The sequence below is a fragment of the Podarcis filfolensis genome (genome assembly GCF_964270895.1).
Source record: "Podarcis filfolensis genome assembly, chromosome: 7".
In the NCBI taxonomy this organism is placed as follows: Eukaryota; Metazoa; Chordata; class Lepidosauria; order Squamata; family Lacertidae; genus Podarcis; species Podarcis filfolensis.
This window is the reverse complement of record NC_139603.1, coordinates 34,599,723-34,620,863: the sequence shown is the minus strand read 5'-3', so window position 1 is coordinate 34,620,863 and position 21,141 is coordinate 34,599,723. Positions and strand designations below refer to the sequence as shown.

At 39.2% G+C, this 21,141-nt stretch overlaps 1 protein-coding gene across 3 annotated transcripts in view; it reads right to left on the bottom strand.

The window, feature by feature from the left end:
- The window catches only part of CARMIL1 (capping protein regulator and myosin 1 linker 1), a 124,410-nt gene that overhangs the window by 35,108 nt on the left and 68,161 nt on the right, over positions 1-21,141 (bottom strand). For all 3 annotated transcript variants that reach the window (XR_014550575.1, XM_083623696.1, XM_083623697.1), the window contains exons 14-27: positions 20,636-20,713; positions 20,473-20,549; positions 19,157-19,261; positions 18,342-18,411; positions 16,844-16,925; positions 15,487-15,586; positions 15,335-15,389; positions 10,053-10,225; positions 9,744-9,812; positions 5,987-6,080; positions 4,603-4,701; positions 3,246-3,374; positions 2,938-3,069; positions 119-294 (exon numbers count right to left, since the gene is read on the bottom strand). Coding sequence is in view for 2 of the 3 variants with exons in the window: in XM_083623696.1 (XP_083479822.1) it covers positions 119-294; positions 2,938-3,069; positions 3,246-3,374; positions 4,603-4,701; positions 5,987-6,080; positions 9,744-9,812; positions 10,053-10,225; positions 15,335-15,389; positions 15,487-15,586; positions 16,844-16,925; positions 18,342-18,411; positions 19,157-19,261; positions 20,473-20,549; positions 20,636-20,713 (1,439 nt within the window). In the remaining variant the exon portion in view is untranslated. The remainder of the gene's footprint in view (positions 1-118; positions 295-2,937; positions 3,070-3,245; positions 3,375-4,602; positions 4,702-5,986; positions 6,081-9,743; positions 9,813-10,052; positions 10,226-15,334; positions 15,390-15,486; positions 15,587-16,843; positions 16,926-18,341; positions 18,412-19,156; positions 19,262-20,472; positions 20,550-20,635; positions 20,714-21,141) is intronic.

Here is a 21,141-nt window from a genome sequence, read left to right as displayed (position 1 = left end):
ACTGCTGGTATTCCCCATTTGCTGTTGCAGGGACATGTAGATGTCTGTTTTTAACAACGTACAATTTAAATATGTGCCACTGAATCCACAGACGAACCGAGAAATCATACCGACTTACCTAATTTTATTACGAATGTCAATGCCAGACTGCTCCAAGAGAACGTTTTTAACAAATGTCCGTGGAATGGAAATCTTTTCAGTGCCTGACTCAATCAGATCTTGCCTTATGTGTGCTTTCTTCATTGCACTTGGACAGAGATTTTCTGCTGCATCAACCATAGACTCAAGCAGTGTCTGTTGCACAAAGTGAAGGAAGGCAAACTTTTTCAAGAAACCATCTGAAATACTGCATGTGTTGCTTTAATGCTAAGGCCTGGTGATGTGCAACTCACAAATTACGAAGAGTAATCAAATTAAGTGCCAGTTCCTACGGACACTTTCTTCTGCCATGGAGTTAATCCCTAGGTAGATTCATATGAGAACGTCTTTTGAAATTACCAAACATATTTCTAGCATGAATTGTGATACCAGCTCTAGATAACTTCAAGTTTGTGTGTTGGCAGCAGTTGAATAATATCTACACAAATCTTAGCAAGAATTGAGCCGCAATGTTTTTAATTGAATGTAAAATACAGAAGAGGAAATGATATCACTGATCTGCTACCCACTAGACATATGAATGCTAATTCAGTTGCTTCAGTATTAAAGGGATAGTAGCGTAAGTATAGACCTCTATACCATTACCTATAGCAAATAGTAACCTGTTTTAATTTTTTTAACCACTGTCTACAATAAGTTTAAGCAGAATGCACTGCAATTTTAAGTAGCCAGCATTGCTCTCTTACATGGAAGATCTCAATAAAAATCTGAATAGTGGCTTTGTTTCTAATAATTCCAAGATCTTAACACCCCCCCCAAAAAAAACCCACCATCAAAGCCTGATCAAATAATGAACAATGATAGCTCACTACGGTGGAATTGAGCACATCTATGAAGTTTGCTGATCAGATTACTTGAACTTGACTTTGGTAAAATGGAAGTTGGAAGAAAAACTGAAATACTTGAACCACTAGGAGATCCTAGTTTTGCAACTGTAGCTTTTGGCATTATGCCACATAGTAGGCTTGGATGAAAGGCTTGCTCTCAAAGGGTTATTTCTTCAGTGCTGCATTGGCTAGGATTTCATCAAGTTATACATGGTCCACTTTGGTGGGGGGAGGCTGGAAAGAAGGTCTTTCCAACTCTATGGCCATGTTCAGACAATGAACAAGTTGGGTTTTTTTTGCCAGTGCACACCTTCTCTTTGCTCCTTCGTTCGCAGCACCAGCAATCAAACCAGAACACTTCCAATTAGCTACAGTTTCTTGGTTTGGGCAAAATGGGAAACTGTGGTTTACTTGCTTTGGAAAAAGCCAGAATATTAAGCTGACGTCAAACTGTGGCTACCCTGCCTTGTTTTGAAGAGATAAGCATAAAATGGGATTTCCAAGCCCTACAACATAGGAAAGGGCTGCATGCCTGGAGGCTTTAAATCCTGGGAACTGGTAGGAAGATTTAAGTTTGTCCCTTCAAATACTTTGGCACTCTGGGGATTTGAATCAGTACTCTAAATTGTAACATTTTCTTCCTCATTAACTTCTCTAATTTAGATTTTTTTATATATATAGCAAAGTGGTGTTTCTATAGTTCTTCATTACCTTCCCACTGACTGAGGCATTTTCTTTTTGTGTGTCTTATGAGCAGAAGTCTAATCTGTAGCTTTAGAGCTGCTACTAAGTTCACAAATACACTAATACAACAAGCAGTTGGAAGCAGAAACCATTGCAGGAGAAATTCTAACACTCTATGTCTGACGATTATGATTCCCCACAGATAACCCTGATGGTGACAAATTTCCACTGAATTTTAGGCATTGCTTTTTTCACAACGGAATAGAAGCTGCTTACCTTCTCATAATAATACCTCCAAGGGCTGATTGCAACAACTAGCACCGCTGGGCATTATGATTCCCTTTTAATATGGCATGATACATTCTCCCTAACTTAGTTTTATATCAAGTATTACTACTCTTGTTGGATTATTTTTTTAGGCAGTGAAACAAATTACAGCAGGGGGGGGAAACTTTGGACCATGTGCACGACGGGTTATTTTTGGAAAGTCACGGCAACCTGCTCTACATACAAGACGGCAGGTAGGTATGGGCAAGACTTCAAAGGAACAATTGAGAACTTGAAGTGAAGTCCTGATTGTTCCTTTGCTGGAGCACAGCACACTCCCACTCACAATGGAAAATGCTTCTCCTTCCTTGCACGTCTCTTTGAACCTCCAAAAACTAGAGGTTCTCTTTCCAAAACAGTTTTGAACTGCTCTTAAAACTTCATATTTTCTGAAGTTTAAGGAGCCACACAGGACTGTTTGCAAAAGGGCTTTCAAGCAGTCCTGTGTTGAAATTTGAAAAATCCTGAAAATTGGGGCTTCAAAGCGCAGCATCACTTGATGTCACTCTGACGTCAGGTGATTGACAGGTGGGTGGCTTTCAGCCTGCCATGAACCACCATTTGCAGCAACAGCAGCAGATATGTTCTATGCTTAAGATGACTTTTTATTCCCTTGTTAATTATACTGTTTTAAATGTGCATTTTATATTTGACTTCCTTCAGTAATGTTTTCTTCTGAAACTTTTTTTGTTAACTTTATATGTGCATTCTGTTAGCTGACATACTTTGTACTGTTTTCTTTTATTTCTTTAAGGTAACATTTTCATTTCCACTTAATTATGTTGCTTTGAAGGTATACTTTATATCTGACTTCCTTCAGTAAAGTTTTACTCTGAATTATTGTATTTGAAAGTTTTAACGTGTTGTAAACTGCTTTGCTTCCTCCCCCCCTTTAAAATATAAAGTGGTATAGAACTCAACTGAAAAATAATAATAATACCTTGAGTTGATCATCGACGACTCTGGTAACCTCCCCAGCCATCGATTCTAGTGTCTCCTGGATTGGGTTGGATAAGGAACCATTTGCTCCTGCCCATGAAGGTCCACCAAGATGATACAGATTGGGCAGTAACTGTAGAAATTTTTGCAATAAATTAACTCAAATTAATCATTATCTACAGAATCCTGTTTAGCAGGTAAACGTAAATAATATATATTTAAAAATACTTAATCTACATTAATATTTTAATAGTGATTTATTCTATTGGAATTAGTACGCCAGTAACATAAAAGCCTGGTGCCACTTACAGTTTTGGAGTTCTTCGCATCTTTCATAAGTCTTTCTGCCGATTTCAGATCTTCCTGTATTGTATCAACACCACAGTTTCTTAAAGAGTTGATATGGTCTTGCACTTTGACACATATTCTGTCGATCATCTACACAGAAACAGAGCGGGAAGAAAAGATAATATTAGCAACCATCAGAAAAGCTGTAAAACATTTTCATTCCCAGTATTCTGGGTAACCTTATGGGTGCCACATGAAGGCTAGAGGCAAAAATGGGCAGAGCAAGATTAATCCAGAATGTGGCAGCTAGACTAGTGACTGGGAGTGGCCGCCGAGACCACATAACACCAGTCCTGAAAGACCTGCATTGGCTCCCAACACATTTCTGAGCACAATTCAAAGTGTTAGTGCTGACCTTTAAAGCCCTAAATGACATCTGCCCAGTATACCTGAAGGAGCGTCTCCACCTCCATTGTTCAGCCCGGACCCTGAGGTCCAGTGCTGAGGGCCTTCTGGCAGTTCCCTCACTGCGAGGAGTGAGGTTACAGGGAACCAGGCAGAGGGCCTTCTCGGCAGTGGCACCCGCCCTGTTGAATGCCCTCCCATCAGATGTCAAGGGAATAAACAACTATCTGACTTTTAGAAGGCAGCTCTGTTTAGGGAAGTTTTTAATGTTTGATGTATTATTGTGTTTTTGATATTTTGTTGGAAGCCTCCCAGAGTGGCTGGGGAGGCCCAGCCAGATGGTTGGGGTATAAGTAATAAATTTATTACAATTATTATTATTATTATTATTATTATTATTATTATTATTATGCAGTTCAATTTCTACATGTACTCACAGACCCTTCTCTCCATCTAGGCAAGCAAGAGGCATTATCAGAATTCAAGGACACAACCCAACCATGCAAAAACAGTCAAGAAGGGTGTAAGGCAGAGCTAGTGAAAGATGTGGCCTTGGGAGAGCCCCATGGGTCTGGCAGTGATGCTAGGAAGGTCACATTTGGCTCCTGGGTCAAATCTTACTTCAGACTTAGAATGGTGGTTTAGAAGGGGATGGAAAGAATCTGATGTTCAGGAATACGTGTTGGGATCCAGAGTTCTACACAGTCAATTCAAATCATACTCTTAGGTTCAAAATCTCCCTGCCCACTGAAGCACCTCTGAAAATATGCTCCACAAGGTTGGAAACCCTTCAGAATAGAAGGTGGGGCAGGAGGTTTTGTAGAGAAATTGGTGAAAGTTATCTCTCCTCCACTTCCATTTCTGAAACCCTTTTCTGTGAGTGGAATTTTATGAAGACCAATTTAAATCCAACCCACTGAAAATTACCATAGCTTTGTTTGTTTGTTTGTTTGTTTAAGTGAAATGCATTCACCTGCTGTGTTGTGCTAGTAACTATGCCCTGCTGCAGTCTGTATGCTTGTTCCTGTAGATATTTTCGGGTCTCATGATTGCGAAGCAAATAGTTTTCTATCTAAGAACAGAAGTAAAAAGTAAGTTAGGAATATATGTGCATGAGTATGCACACAAACAGTTAACGTATTTGGTTTTAAAAATCAAGTGAGAAAAACAATGAAAGAAATGCAATTTCATACACCTGATACAAAATGAGTAAACGAGATTGGATCACAAATGAGTCAAAAGAAAAGGGGAGTACTATTTGAGGCAGGGAAAGTATTACTATTATTATTAATTTATTGAATTTATATACCGCCCTACACCTGGAGGTCTCAGGGCAGTTCACAGAAAATAAAGCAAAACATGTTTGCCACCACCAGCTCTTCTGATACATCCCAATATTTAAAGCACAAAACTCAACAGCCACATTTCTCAGATAATATTGTTAATATTCTCTATATCTGCAGTCACTAGCGATTAGTAAACAGAACATGTACAAATGGCACCACACATACATGTATTTAGATTGAGGGACAAGGGAAATCCTATGGAAAATTTCAGCAGATTTCCTTGCATTAAAATGCAATTGGGAATTCCTTAATCCAGTGGATTTAGATAGTAACAGGCACAAGTCATTGGTTCAGTTTTCTCCATGGTGGTGCCTTTCTTTGCAACTTTTGGGTGGGGCCCCAACCACCCAATCACTGGAGACGCAAAATTGTTTTTTTTAAATAATTACTAACTGGAAAAGTATTTCTGTTCCGTTGTTTTTAATTTGTGTTTTAACTGTAATAACAAATATTATTTTCAACATTGTAATTACAAATTGTTTTGAGTATTGGAAACAGAAAAGTAACTAAAAGTATTTATAAAATGGGATAAAGGTGGCAATCATTATGTCCAAAGGTACTTTCAATTCATTGATTTTCACATATGTGAAATCATCGGTGGGGGGGGGGGACAACGACCCTTTTGTTCCTTGGATTAAGGCAAAATCAGTGTTCCCGTTACCTAGGTTCCTAGGAACACACATGAAAACATACACATCCATTTTATTTGTTACATACCAAAAAATACTGCTTAATTAGCACTACATTGGACTGTTTACTATTATGCTATTATTTCTGTTATTTTCACTTCCCACGCTTCATTTGGAGGGAGAGTTATTTTCATGCACTTTTGGATATCATAACCTTTGCAAACATACTTCTATGGGCCCCCAGGGTTAAAACCCACACACACACACACACACACCCCTCAAGAATTTTGTTCATTCAACCATGAAATGACAAGCATTTAATAATATTAGTTTCTTTGCGTCTCCCTGTCCATCCCAATCTATAAGTAACTGTAGGCAATACCTTTTGAAGTGCCTCTTCAGTTTTTTCAGGGCTTGTTTTAAGCGCTTGAGAAGCATCATTCACAGGTATAGGCATGAATCTTAATGTATAATTTCTTTTTTAAAAAAAAGATGTAGAAAAAAATCAGGTTAGACGGGCACATAGAAAAAACAATTATTTCTAACATTTCTGTAAACTTCCTAGTCCCTTTATCAAATGCACACATTTTGTTACACACAAGCTGAAACGCTGTATCAATATATAGTTTCCAGGACTACATTTCAAAATGGCTTTGATACATAGCTGAGATGTAAAAAGTGATATATATGGTGTTCTGCATCAGTTTGCAAGTAGACACAAATAAGGGGTGATTCTTATACCCCTTCTTAGAAAATAGATCTCAGTCTTTCATATAGATATAGGAAGATAACTTTACCCATCTAAGTATTTTCTTGAAATCAAGCTTTTTGAACAAGGATGTCCAGTGAAAATAACAGAGGCTGCACAACAGATGTGTTTCATGGCATATATGAGTATGAATAATAACCACCAAGTGGAAGAAAATGACTGCATAGGGAAGTTTTTAATGTTCAATGTCTTACTTCGCTTTAATTTGTTGGTAGCCTACCAGTGTTGGTGGGGCAACCCAGCCAGATGGGTGGCATATAACTAACTAACTAACCAACCAACCAACCAACTAAATAAATAAATAAACACCTGCAAAATAACATGTGACTGCCCTATATAATCTTACATTTGGCACAAACACAAAGCTGCTTCACAGTTTTCTTAGTTGACAAGTTTAACCAAATCTAATGTGAAATATGACTTGCTTTCACCCTTACCATATAAATAGCATATTTCAAGTAACCCAAACTGCTTCGTGCTTGGCATCTCTCAGCCATTCTTTTGGTTTGTTGGGGATGATAGTTAAAGTACTGCTATGACTACTTAAGAATCAGCAGCACTACAGAATCCAAATTTGATGCGCCCTTTCGGGCCAAATTCATCCCTCACCAATCCCTGACAGTTATTCAGACCACAAGCAGGGACTAGGAGAGTTGCAGAGGTGGCTCAAGAAGCATCCGAACCAAGCCAGTAAGGTACAGTGGTACCTCGGGTTAAGTACTTAATTCGTTCCGGAGGTCTGTTCTTAACCTGAAACTGTTCTTAACCTGAAGCACCACTTTAGCTAATGGGGCCTCCTGCTGCCGCCGTGCCGCCAGAGCCCGATTTCTGTTCTTATCCTGAAGCAAAGATCTTAACCTGAAGCACTATTTCTGGGTTAGCGGAGTGTGTAACCTGAAGAGTATGTAACCTGAAGCGTATGTAACCCGAGGTACCACTGTATAGTGGTTAGCGCACAGCTTGAATCTGGTTCAAAACATTACACACCAAGTGGGTTCCATCTTTCTCATGTCTGCAATGTTTGATCAGCCCACATCATCCTGTGATCCCCTTCAACAGGTTATTGCACTTTACAGACTCCAATGCAAACAAGACCCCATTTTACAGATCCTGCAGCTCACATCAGGCAAACCGCAACCCTAAAAATAATCTCTCCTTGTCTCTGCAAACTTTCTCCCTCTTAGTTGAGGCAGGGGCCCTTCCCACAGCTGTCTGACTTAACAGCCTACCTTCCTGGCTTTTGCTTGGTTAATGACTCAGCCATTATTAAATAACTGCCGCATTAGGAAACTGGCTTGTGTTATTTCCAGCCCTTGCTAGATCCAGGAATTTAGGAGTTTGCTTAAATTCTAACCCTTTACTGAATTCAGAGATCTAGCAGAGTCTGACCCGCCCCCCAAATCCTAACAATATATTTCCAAGGGGAAAGTTCTCATTTCCAAAGACAATTCAGGAAATTTAAAATTCAACATCTGAAAGAATAACCAGCATGTATTTTTACCCCTATATTTACTGTTTCATACTGAGTGCAAAATACATGGATAAAATGCAGCTGAGCTCCTTGGAGGAACAGCAAAATACAATAAATTACAGTGGTACCTCGGGTTACATACGCTTCAGGTTACAGACTCCGCTAACCCAGAAATAGTACCTCGGGTTAAGAACTTTGCTTCAGGATGAGAACAGAAATCGTGCTCCAGCAGCGTGGCAGCAGCAGGAGGCCCCATTAGCTAAAGTGGTGCTTCAAGTTAAGAACAGTTTCAGGTTAAGAACGGACCTCCTGAACGAATTAAGTACTTAACCCGAGGTACCACTGTATATGTATTTTATAAAGTAACACAGGATATATGTTATTTAAAGAGAACAAGCAAATAGGAAAAAAGAAATTTAAGCAGTCTATCAATGTTACTCGTATGCCCAACAGGTGTACTGCTAGCCTATTTAAGTTTTCTGACAACAGATGTAGCAACTAGATCTTCCATGCAAATATAAACTGCTGAGTTTTCCAGTATAAAAATTTGGAATGAGGGATAACAACCTACTTAAAAATATGACTAAATAATCCATAGGCTTCTGCAGAATTAGCTTGCAAAACTATAGCCCTTTGTTTAATGAATACATGACGTTATCCACCAAAATGTCAGTAACTGTGGGAGTCTCGACCTCTTCCTGTGTTATATATTGACTTATTTTTCACTGCTGTGATCCTAATCTATGTTTGGAGTTTTTGTCTCTTGGATTATAACACATTTCTAAAGAGTTATTTCCCACCCTGCAGCCCTGATACTGTCCTGAAAATTCCAATCATCATAATGCACAACAAGTGGGTTTTTTCATAATTATCTCAACCCGATTCTAGACTTTGCATTTTCAGTCCTGCAGTGCAATCATCAATAAATCACTCCCTATTGAACCAAAGTAATTAAGATGATAGAATGCAACACTGTTTGTTGTTCTTCATAATGGTTTTCATATTTCTGTAGCAAATATATAACTTCACTGTTACAGTTTGCAAAACTCCCAAACCAATCATTTTGATGCTGTTAAAAAGGAAAACATTGTACTTCTTTTACCCTGAGAACAGAAGAATTAGTTACATTACTTGATCTGCTAAGAAGCATATGGTAGAAAATGTTTTCTAATAAAGATGTGACACACACGCACACACACACACATCCCTCTTTACCAGTGTTGACATAAAAGGCTGTCTTCCCCGTTAAGAACTTTGCTGATCACATCTGAGGCCCCATGAAGGAGACAGAAGGTGACCTGAATGTCTATGCTCAGTAAATAAGATGTCACCTTTAGAAAATCATAGCTGTTGTATTAACACCAACATTTCCACTTTCTGTCAGATAATTTCATTCTCAAGCTTAAGAGCAGCCCCTCCTTTTCATTTATCTTGGCAGATGGAAGAGAAGGCACATATTATAAACAGGATGCCAGAGAGTATTTTCCTGTCAACAGAATGTATGTTGTCAGTCTGTGAAGGGATTTCCTCACCCCAAGTTTGCCATTGATCTCAGTACTGCCAGTTAACTTTTCATTAACTGTAACTTCAACAAGATGGCACCGTTTAAGCACCGTTTAAGTGCCTAAGCTGGCCACTCGACTATTTTTTAATTCCACACATTAGTAGAAAGTGATAATGAATTTGAAAACTGGTAATCAACCAACAAATGTTTTAGTAACAGAGTACATCCATCAGTACAGATGAGAGAATGTAAATATTAGGGATTCCTCTGCCATTCAGACCATGCAGATCAAAATGATTCGTTGTCTATTTTTGCAAAGCAGTATCGTAACATTACCAACCAAAAATTGGGTCCATCTTTGTGACAATTATAATACACAGCTGGGTGGAACTTACTTTTCTAGAGCCACTGCTATATCTTGGAAACCCTGGGCAGAGATATTATTCTTGTCCCATATAACAGTTCTGTTGAGAAAATAGAAATGACACTCATGAAGTTGTTTTTTAAAAACAAACAAACAAACAAATATTAAAAACTATCAGTAGTAGTGCACTTCCAGTATTTAGAACAGAGTAGATCTGTATGTTTGGTTTGGGAGATTAGACAATATGCAAGAAACTCATGAACAAAGCATGGGCTACAGCATGCAAGACAGACATCGTTCAAGCTAAGGAAGATGTTATGTTTAAATATGCACATAATACCTGAGTTTGGTGTTTATTTGAAGAGCCTTTGCTAGCATTTTTGCTCCCATGTCTCCCATGCCGTTTCCACTAATATCCACTTTTGTAAGAGATGTATTGCTGCCCAAAGCATTGATGATAATAGTAACCTCCGTCTTCAGCTTGGAATCTGCTAGAGACAGCGACTGCAAGGGCTGCAGAGTAAATAAAGAACAGGCAATATCACTGCACTACCACTTAAAGGTGAAGGGTAAAGGGACCCCTGACCATTAGGTCCAGTCGTGGCCGACTCTGGGGTTGCGGCGTTCATCTCGCTTTATTGGCCGAGGGAGCCAGCGTACAGCTTCCGGGTCATGTGGCCAGCATGACTAAGCCGCTTCTGGCGAACCAGAGCAGCACACGGAAACGCCGTTTACCTTCCCGTCAGAGTGGTACCTATTTATCTACTTGCACTTTGATGTGCTTTCGAACTGCTAGGCTGGCAGCAGCAGGGACCAAGCAATGGGAGCTCACCCCGTTGCGGGGATTCGAACCGCCGAACTTCTGATCGGCAAGTCCTAGGCTCTGTGGCTTAACCCACAGCGCCACCCGCGTCCCACGCACCACCCCAAATCATTAGATCAACCGGCAGCACAGCTCTGCACAAGATGCCTTCACACAGGAAGTTCTAAGTGAACTGCTACAAATGTAGAATTCTACACTACAAAAGAGCAATACATTCCATCATATTATTTGGAGCTACTGCAAGGCGCAGGCCTGGTTCATATGATCATCTAAATCAGGGGTGGACAACCTGTGGTCCTTCAGATGTGGCTGAACTTCAACTCCCATCATTCTTGACCATTGGCCATGTTGGCTGGGGCAGATGAAAGGTCTAGTTCAGCAGCATCTGGAAGCCACATATTCCCCACCCCTGGGTCCAGACCATGGTGCAGATGGCTGCAAATGAGCTGCAACAAGTTCTGGACACGTGAAGTCCCCTTCCCTTCTCCTTGTCTTTTGTGCACATGAGATATAGAGTAAAAAGCTTTAACCTTTTAAAAGGAAAAACACACAACTAACAAAATCTAATGCTCAATATATCAGCTGCTAGACATTATAGACTGGAAGAGTCCTGCTTGTGGGCTTCTCTTGGGCATCGAGTTGACCACTGTTAAAAAAACAATACTGGACTGGATGCGCTACTGGCCTGATCCAGGAGGCCTTTTGTTATAACTATGCTTTTTTTTTTTTTTGACAGCATCTAGAAATATAAAATACCCTCTGCAACTGAATCTGCAGCTCACTGTCAACACACAAACACAAATACACACACACACATACACATGCTGCAGGAGATCTCTAGATGGCTTGAAAAATATTATTTTTTTCTTGCCGCCGCTATACAGTAAGATTAAAAACCCAGAGGGATGGCGCTAAGTTGGAGCTTGCCATTATGCAAACTAGGAAGGCAATGCGTTGTGACTACATAATTGAAAAGCCTGTCCTTGACAAAGAAATGTAACCGTTTTAGTTTAAATGACAGCTATCAAATTACTGTATTAATTCTCCTAATCTCCAAGTGCGCCCTTACTTTATTCGCCACATAATTTAGAGAGCATTAGCTTCACATTAGCCTGGTGCTTGGGAACGGTAGCAAAAGTTTAATTGAGGTGCTTCGTGCTTCTGTCGTAGGTTCTAGCACAAAACTGTAACAGTACAGCTCGTCCTTCTGAAATAATAATCAGCTCAGCAATGCTTGTTTACAGTGTGCATGGCAGAAGAATTTTTTTTAAAAATCAATCGGAACAGAATGCAGGAGTTCACCATCATTACTGAAAGTGAGCAAGGGATAAGCTTATCTCTTCAATAATATGTACCATAAGGGATGGGAAATCTGTGGCCCATTGTCGGACAACAGCTCCTACTAGCTCAGCAAGGATGGCTAATGCTTGAGGATGATGAATGCTGTAGTCCAGTAACATTGAGAGCGCTGCATCTCTCTTGTGGATGCATTCCTCCTTCCACACTAAGGCCTTCCTGTTCTGTAAACCTGCTTTCTCTGCTTTCATACTAAAAGTGGAACATCTGGTCTTCAATCACAGTCTCAGAAAAAGCACAACTTATTCCTGCATCCAATTGACTCTCAATTAGCTAATTATCCTGGTCATAGTGGTAGTTGGGTGCATGGAAAAATTAAGAACTATTCACCCCAGACATCCTTGAAAAGAAAGCCTCTGTGTTTATCAGTCTTAGGCCCTATGAGGGGACTGGTAAAGGCACAATGTTTCTGCCTAGCCTGGCTGTGAGGTAAATTCAAAAACCCTGTATAGGGTCTGCCAAATGATCACACTACTATTTTAATATTTTAGTATTTCGACATTGGTATAAAACACACCCAGGTAATAAAACCACAAGACTTAATGATATTATATGAAAAATCAGTTTTTAGAATGAATGGATCCAATATTCCCAAACATTCTTATGTCAACCTAAGACAGGCATTGCACTAGTCTGTCAAATCCAATAAAATGAAGGCTTTAAATACCATTTCATAAGACAATTTTCTTACACACTACTCTGCATGAAAGCATCTGTGCCAATATGCAGAGTAGTGTGTGAAAATGGCATGAGTTTCTGTGTTATCATAATTATACCCTGAATTGACTCCTGCACTTGAAACCAGGTGCTGTGCCAAGTATCATCAAGTACTGTAATTCCAAAATTAGAGTTATTTTATTCTTAGGGAACCCATTCCAACACTTCACACTCCCATCATGTAACACCAGGAAAATTAGAGGTTTGTCTGCAGACTGAAGTCGTTTATCTATGGAGGGGAGATAACTGTCCTCCCCTTTTCCAATTGTCCAGGTGTGAATATTTGTTCCCCTTTTCTTTTTCAGGATTGTTTCTACACGTCTCTGATACTCGAGGGACCCTTTTGCCTTCCCTATTCCAATGAATCTCTAAGAGATAAACGATTACAAAACTCTGGATTTTTTTACCTATTTAAGGCTGTGAAATTGCACCCTCCTAATTACTATTGGACTCATCCCTAGAAGGAGACTTCTCCAGTTCCCAAAAGATCTTTCTTTCTGACTCCAAAATTTGACTTACTCCTCTAAAATTGGGAATGCGGCTCTATTCAGAGCTTAATAGATCACAATTGCCCTCATCATCCTAATGTCCCTGGGGGAAATTTGAAGGAGAGACAGGGATAAAAGAAAAATCAATCTGCATTAGTGGACAAATGGTTGTTAAAAATAGCTCAAAGCTGTTTAGTGGTCATTTTGTTTGGAATATTTCTCCATATAGCCGGTCATATCAGTTGTCCAGTCCAGAGACATTGGTTGCCTAATAAAATCAAAGACAAATAATCTGCACTTTTATTAATACTAGCCTGAGATGAGTCATACTTTGATACATTAAGCTTAATATAACGATGATTTAGAGGGCAATTCTTTGCTCTGAGTTCTGAAAGCAAGAGATCACAGAACCCTGAACCAAATCCTATGAGGGTCTGGAGATCAATTATCTCTGGAAGAAATAAATTATCTCTGGAAGAAATATCTCTGGAAGAAATAAAACTTGAAACTTGGTATCATTGACACCATTAGCCAGGTTGTTCGAAATCCCCTGGAAAACATCTACAAATCCAGTTTCTGGATTAGAACAATAGGCTATAAAAACCAATCACTCATTTGGGGGAACTGCGAGGAATCTTTCAGTTTTTTAAATGCTCATTCTGTCCATGAAATCAGATTAGATTTTTGAAGCAGCTTAGGGGACCTAAGGCGATACCTAGTTAGTATTAAAATTAGCCTGTAAAATATAAAATTGAAATAAAAATTTATATACAAAAAATAAAACAGGAAACAGCCCTGATTAAGTCAATATAACAGAGGAATTTCTGATCCTGCAAAATTTAAATCGCTAATAGAGTTTCCAGGAGTTCTAAAAAGTCTCTCAGAGGTTAAACACACAGGTTTTCATACTTGTATTTGCATGAATACTTAATACTTAACATAACCTCAGTGTTATCAATGAGTTCTAAAAATATAATAAAAAATATTTAAATTAACAGATGAAAAACTTATACGTCCACTGCACCCCTTCCACTCTGATTAATGACAGGAGAAAGTTAGGAGACAACATGGACAAAACTTTCATGGAGGAAAACCAGATGAGCTTCCCTCTCCTGCTACTCTCAACTCCTCCTCCTCCTCCTTTCCTCTCCTGCTACTCTCAACTCCTCCTCCTAAAATAGCCTTGCCTCAGTTAATGTGTATACCTAGCTATGTGTGGCATGCAATAATGAAAAAATATAAAAGCAAACTGTAATAAACATAAATCCCCTTAAAGAAAAGACCTGAGCAAACTCTAATTCTGCCAAAGTGCCACCCCAAAGTTTGACGTCTTTTGATACTGTCTTTTGGTGCCACTGCCCCTTCCCAGAAGCAACATCTTTTGAAGTTTCAGCCACGAGGGATGGGAGATATGATTGGTCACCTGGCCTAAATGGAATACATACGATCTTGCTGTTAGTAGGAAGAATTCCATTTTGGCAAGAAGCCTGGCAGTTATATGGTCTCACTTAGCCCGGGTGGAACCTACACTCCCATGCTCACAGCTACTTGCTATGTACTATCTGGAACTGTTTTGTCCTGCTGGTAGTTAATGTAGGAGAGACCAAAGGAGGACAACCCAGGCTTTGCTTTCCCACCAGCAGGTGACTGGCATTGTTATAGACAACAATGCCAACCATCTGCTTGGCAAATGTAGGAGGAGAACAAGTAAAGATATAGATAGATAGATGAATATATATAGATAGATGGATAGATGGATAGAAACAGACAGACAGACAGACAGACAGACACATTCGTTCTGCACTCAATTCCAAAGCACTCAAACTGCTGATTTCCATTTTCTTTGGAGCGAAAAACAAAAAACAAGCTTTTTATGGTGAGCAGGTAAACTTCATATGACCTCATAACAACAACCCCAGACAATTGTAGAATGAGATTTGGATCTCAGGAGTAAGGGAAACTATTGTTAAAAAGGCAAGGAAATGGACCTTTGAATATTTGTTACTATCTATAAAGCACAAGTGTAGGCCAAAAATTAATCAGACCCTGCATAGAATCTTAAAATGTTTCAACACTTCAAAAAAAAGGTTGTGTTTTTTTCAGTACATAGCTCATTGTTTGCTATATAAATTTGAACTGGTTAAAAAATAAACCTGACTAATGCTTTCGCCTAGTAGCTGCAGGTGAGAGATGGTGGTGTTTAAGACAACTTTAAAGTAGTAGCGTAATGATACTCACCGAATCTTCATCTTGAATCATTTGTACTAAATTATCAAGTACAGGGGACAGATTTCTAAAAGAGGCAACAAGCAAGAGAAAAGGTGAAACCAGCAGTTTTTATTGATTATGCCATTTTCAAAACACCTCCCACAAATAAATAAAAATCTTACTTGGATTTCATGTTGTTAAAGTTTTTTCCTAATGCCAAGTGTCTTATTGATCGGTTTTTACTAAGCCAGACTATAAGGGTTGAAAGGTCAGATTCCAGGCCTGCGAGGAACAAGATGAAATGCATAGTTAAAACAGATCCCCACAAATGCATTTTGTCACAGGGGTTTCAATCTATAGTTAAGAGAGTACTTTCACACCAATTTCCTTAATTAGCAAGAGCACATGCTTTTTGGTGGATGAAAAATGTGATCTAGTCCCTTATTTTCCTATGGAAAATCAGTTTTGAGAAAACGATTTTAAAAAGGAAACCAGGAGGTGGAGAAAGGGTTAAGTGGCTTCTTTACTTCAAATTGCCAATTTCCTGAAGATCCTTTTCCCCAGGAAAGCAAACATTAAGCATTGGTTACATGCACAATAGGTACTTGGGCTCTCAGCATAATGGCTGCTATGCAGACAGCTATGTGTTTAAGCAAAGGAAGACTCTCTCATTCTTTTGAGAGTTAAGGCCACAATATATTGTTTAGCTAATTTTAATTGCTTTGAAAAGCAATATAATTCCCCAACAATTTGATCCTATTTTGAATGGGTTCAATAACTGCTGCCCAAGAAGATTAATAGCATGAGAATAAAATGATGCAACAAGTGCTTTGCTCTGTGTCTAGACTGGAAAAGAACATCTGATGGAAGTATATTTCAGCATTAGGCTTTTAAGGGTTTTGTGGAAAAATGAGGTTGATTGCATACTTAATTATCCTGTTCTTCAATTCCCCACCCAATAGCCTATTATATAATGAAAGCAGACTTACTACTCAATGCTAACTATGTTTGCTCAGCAAGTCAGATTGCTTTCAATGGGAGTTTTGTCCAAATAAAGCACATCCCATCAGGCATGCATCCTAAGGTAAAGGTACCCCTGCCCGTACGGGCCAGTTGTGTCCGACTCTAGGGTTGTGCGCCCATCTCACTTAAGAGGCCGGGGGCCAGCGCTGTCCGGAGACACTTCCGGGTCACGTGGCCAGCGTGATGAAGCTGCTCTGGCGAGCCAGCACCAGCGCAGCACACGGAAACGCCATTTACCTTCCCGCTATAAAGCGGTACCTATTTATCTACTTGCACTTAGAAGTGCTTTCGAACTGCTAGGTTGGCAGGCGCTGGGACCGAACGACGGGAGCGCACCCCGCCGCGGGGATTCGAACCGCCGACCATGCGATTGGCAAGCCCTAGGCGCTGAGGTTTTACCCACAGTGCCACCCGCGTCCCTGGCATGCATTCTACTTGCAAGTAAATATGCATAGGATCACACCGTAAATCACCCACATTCCTTAATCCTCTGTGCAGACTTATATGAGCCCTTACCGTTGTCTGAAATATCAAGGCTGGCGATATTATGTATTTCTGCTATGCATCCTTCTAAAACCTGCGCACCTCCCGATCTTAGCTAGAGGGGGGAAAGAAAGCATTAGATACCTTTTCACTGAGGGAGTGCTGAGAATGTGGAAAGCAGAGGTTTGCATATAATGCAAACTATAGTACGAATAAAGTTGAAGTACCAGTACTTCATTTTTTCTGAAAGTATCTGTTAGCATTTTGTTTAATTGCTACCCTATTGAACAGGAATAATATCTCATGACAAAGTGTATGCTATAAAGGATGATGATGATGAAGAAAAATACAAACTACATGCAATATCCTGCTGCTCCTTTCATTAAGTTCAAAATAGCTTCCCAATTCTCCCCGATCTAGGCAGTGATCAGCTTCACATCTGCCTAACCTCTATTCTATGAAAGTATGACACATTCTGCTATAAAACAACCAAAGCTCTCCTGCACCCAAGTATCAGCAATTAAAAAGATGCTCTGCAAAGGGAACATGTGTAGTGGATAGGCAGGAAGTGAGCTGCTTTGGGGTTAATAGTTGACAGGCTGCAAGTAATAAATGATGTGTACTTACACAGTGACCAAGCTAATGGAAGCAGGAGGGGGGAAAGTTAAAATACATCAGAGCTGAGCAACTAAAATAGAAGTATTTTCTGCAATAAAATCAGTAGTACATAGCAACGAAGTTTTGGATCAGAGTTAGTAAATCAGCAGTTAGTCACAAGATAAAACTGAAGTGGTGAGGAAAGGAAATATTTGTTTCTTTCTAGGCATGATGAAGCCTTGGCTCTGTTGTGTAGACTAAAAGGACCAAGCAGCCTATAAGGAAAGGTAAAGCTGAAATCCCACTTAATATTAATACATTACTCTCAGAATCAGATAAAACTAAGAAAGGTACTCTGGCTGCTTGTTTGCAAGAAGCTGGGCTGGCACTGGGGTATTTAAAGTGGGCAGCTGAAAAATAATTTTACTACTGATAAAAGCGAAACATTCACAAGTTTTCAACAGCATCAACAAGTCTGTCATGCACAGAGGGCCTAACCACTGGGGTCCTGCTAGCTAGGGATGATGGGAGTTGTAGTCTAAAGGCAGCTGGAGACACAAGTTTGGGAAACCCTGGACTAAGATAACCTTTTCCAGTTTTGCTTACAGTGACTCTTTCTTTCAACAGCAAGGCAATAATAATAATAATAATAATAATAATAATAATAATAATAATAAAAGACCTTCATCTGAATTTCCTCAGTTTCAAAACAGATTGCCATTTTTGATGCTGCTGTTCAGAAAATCACAGCATAACAGATGCATGTTTGTACAATGGGTGCACTTTTACCCAAGGCCAGGCATGTTCTGTAAATGTGCAACAGGTTTTAAAATTGGCTTACTGCTTCTTCAGCATGGTCAACACAAAATATACAGAAACCATTATGTTTAAGAACAATATAATCTTGACATTATAGATTGTAAGCATTTCCTACCTCACAGCTGCTCAGATCTAAAAACACCTCCTTCACATTTTGGTTACAAGCGAGACCTAGTAAGAGTGCTCTGAAAAATGAATTAGAATTATTATGGAACACTAGAATGGCAATCAAGTCACAAGAGAAATTCCTGTTATATATATTTTTTGTATATTGTATGTGTTATTGTTGGATGCTTCTTTGAGAACTACATGGTGGAAAGAGGGATACATTTTAAAACAAACATTGAAAGGCACTGGCAACGTAACTAAATGTGCTGCATCCTATTTAGAATACACGGTATAATTAAAACATGGTTTGGAAGTGTCTCCATAGGCTGGCACACTTCTTCTGCTCCCTCCTGTATACAGGTTGCTCCTCTATGGTTAGAATATGGTGCCTACTGGATAAGGTTTGTCTAGGACCTATTATAAAATGATAGTTAGCAAAAGGGAAGAGGGACCACATGAGTCTGCAGTGTCCTGAATGATCTAAGCCAAGTTCTAACACCTTTCAGTTAAACAGAATTAAAGTAGAACATTTATTAATTAAATACTCAAACATCAAAAATCAAGCAAATTAAACCAAACATGAAAGAACTGAGTAATTTTACTATTCATAAAACAGGAACTGTAAAGAAAACACATAACACTGCAGGGAATCAAATACATGACTATTTATAAGCCAAAATCTGCAGAACATTTTTTCGGTCTATTTTATTCATATGAAATCAACACACCCTACTATCAACTTTCCTGCCTACTCATAAATCTACATAAGGGAGCGTCACAATGCAATTTATAATCTTATGACAAAATTCACAGCACACTTACTTTAGCGGCTCAGGAGGAAGTTTAGTCCCTGAAAGGTTGATTTGCATCAAAGCAAGGGAACTGCTGAAAAATTGCTTGAAGGATGGGGGTACTTCCTTGCCCTTTCTGTAAAGCAATAAGCAGATAGAAGTCAACATCCCCAAACCTCTAAAATATGCTGCTAAATCTGCTGTTTGTGATCATTGTTATGTATGTTTGCAATCCAAAGAGATACAATTGCTAACACTTATCAGAATGCAATAATACCATTAATTCATCAGCCTCAAATGTCTAGATCAACAAGCATCAAGCAGCAGAAAACAAACAGGAACCACTGGGTGGTATCCAGTGTGGGCTGGTGCTACAGAACTTCAGTTTCCTCCCCTCTACCACCAATATCTGCTCTGAAGGGTCCCACAACCCTATGGAGATGAATTTGAGTACATGTTGGAGCTGGAGGGGACAGGAGAGGAAGAGAGAACTCTGCTCACAAAACTGCCTTGCACAAGCAGAGCTGCAGCATTGGATATGACCGTCTAAAAATAAACTTACAGTAGTGCACACGTTTTACTGATACAGGCACCCCCCCCATTTACACACATTCAATATGTGTGCAACTGTGTGCACATGTATCACGCCGAACCCATAAGTGACCCATGAATGTCACAGAAAGGGGCAGAACAGGGAGGGTGGAATAGGGTATTTTCAGGCTTTTTCAATGGCATTTCAAAAATACGCGATTTCACTTAAACATGCAGTGGCTTAGAACGTAACCCCCACATAAATGGAAAGTTGCATGTACAGAGAAGCTAGCAGCAAATCAGTGATGAAGTAAAAAAACTGTTTTGGTCTTGGATCTAATAAGAGGGGTAGGAAAGAACTAACACCCAGCTGTTTCACTTTTTCTTTGCCTAGCCCTACCATATGACACTTAAATGTTCCCTTTTCAAGTATAGTTAGCATGGCAGAGGTAAGAGACAACCGTAACATGTACAAGAGGTACTTTACAAATGACTTTTCATACATAGTTATCACATGATATACAGAAAACATTGCATGTGGCATACACCTCCCCAAATCACTATAATCACACCATCCAGCAAGATTCTCCACCTTTTTTATTCCTTTTTCATCCTCTAGTTTCCAGCCTTATTTACCTACACTGCCATTTAATCCAGTTTCGTGGTACATACAACCTAAATGCTTTCATTTACAAGTGCTGGTAATATCATTTCACCAGATATAGTGTTTTTACAGCTCTAAGTCGTTGGTTTTTTTTGGGGGGGGGAGTTTCATGATACAGTATCTAATTCACACAAATAATGATAAATGCTGACCTGTGAGAAAAAACTGTTCTGGATAAGTTGAGGATGGCAAGATGCTGAAGGCAGCCATGGAGAAGTGCTCCACACATCTAAATCGTAAATAAGAAGATAGTAATTTTACACATAAGCCAATATGAAACAGGAAAAACTGGACTTGTCTTTAGTAAATTATTACCATGTCTAATGCACACTCTGTGTTGGATAAATCCAGATGAACAATCGCATTTGGCTGGGCCAAAAAATTATACAGGAACTATAAGGGAGAGACAGAAAGAGGAATTTAAAAAAAATAAGCTTCAGTTTTCTTCTGGTATTCATATCCACTTCTCTGATCTTGAAGGTAACTGCTGCCCTGACAAATATTTATATTTCACCCTTATGATACCATAACATTCTGGTCCTTAAATACCAAATACCTCGTAAGTACTAAGAAAAAAATACTGCCTACGTAAGATCAAATAGTAGCCTTGACACGTGCATGTCTCTGTTTTAAATAATCAATTAACTACCCAGTTTCAAGGAACCATTATTTTTAATTACAAAGTAGATTAGAATACCAGCCACCTTTCAGCCAAATAATGCAAAACAATTTTAGTGAAACTCTCACAAAAAGACAGCTATTAAATTGCAACTGGATCTAGTAATTCAGCTGCATCCTCCACCCAGAATTAATTCCCACAA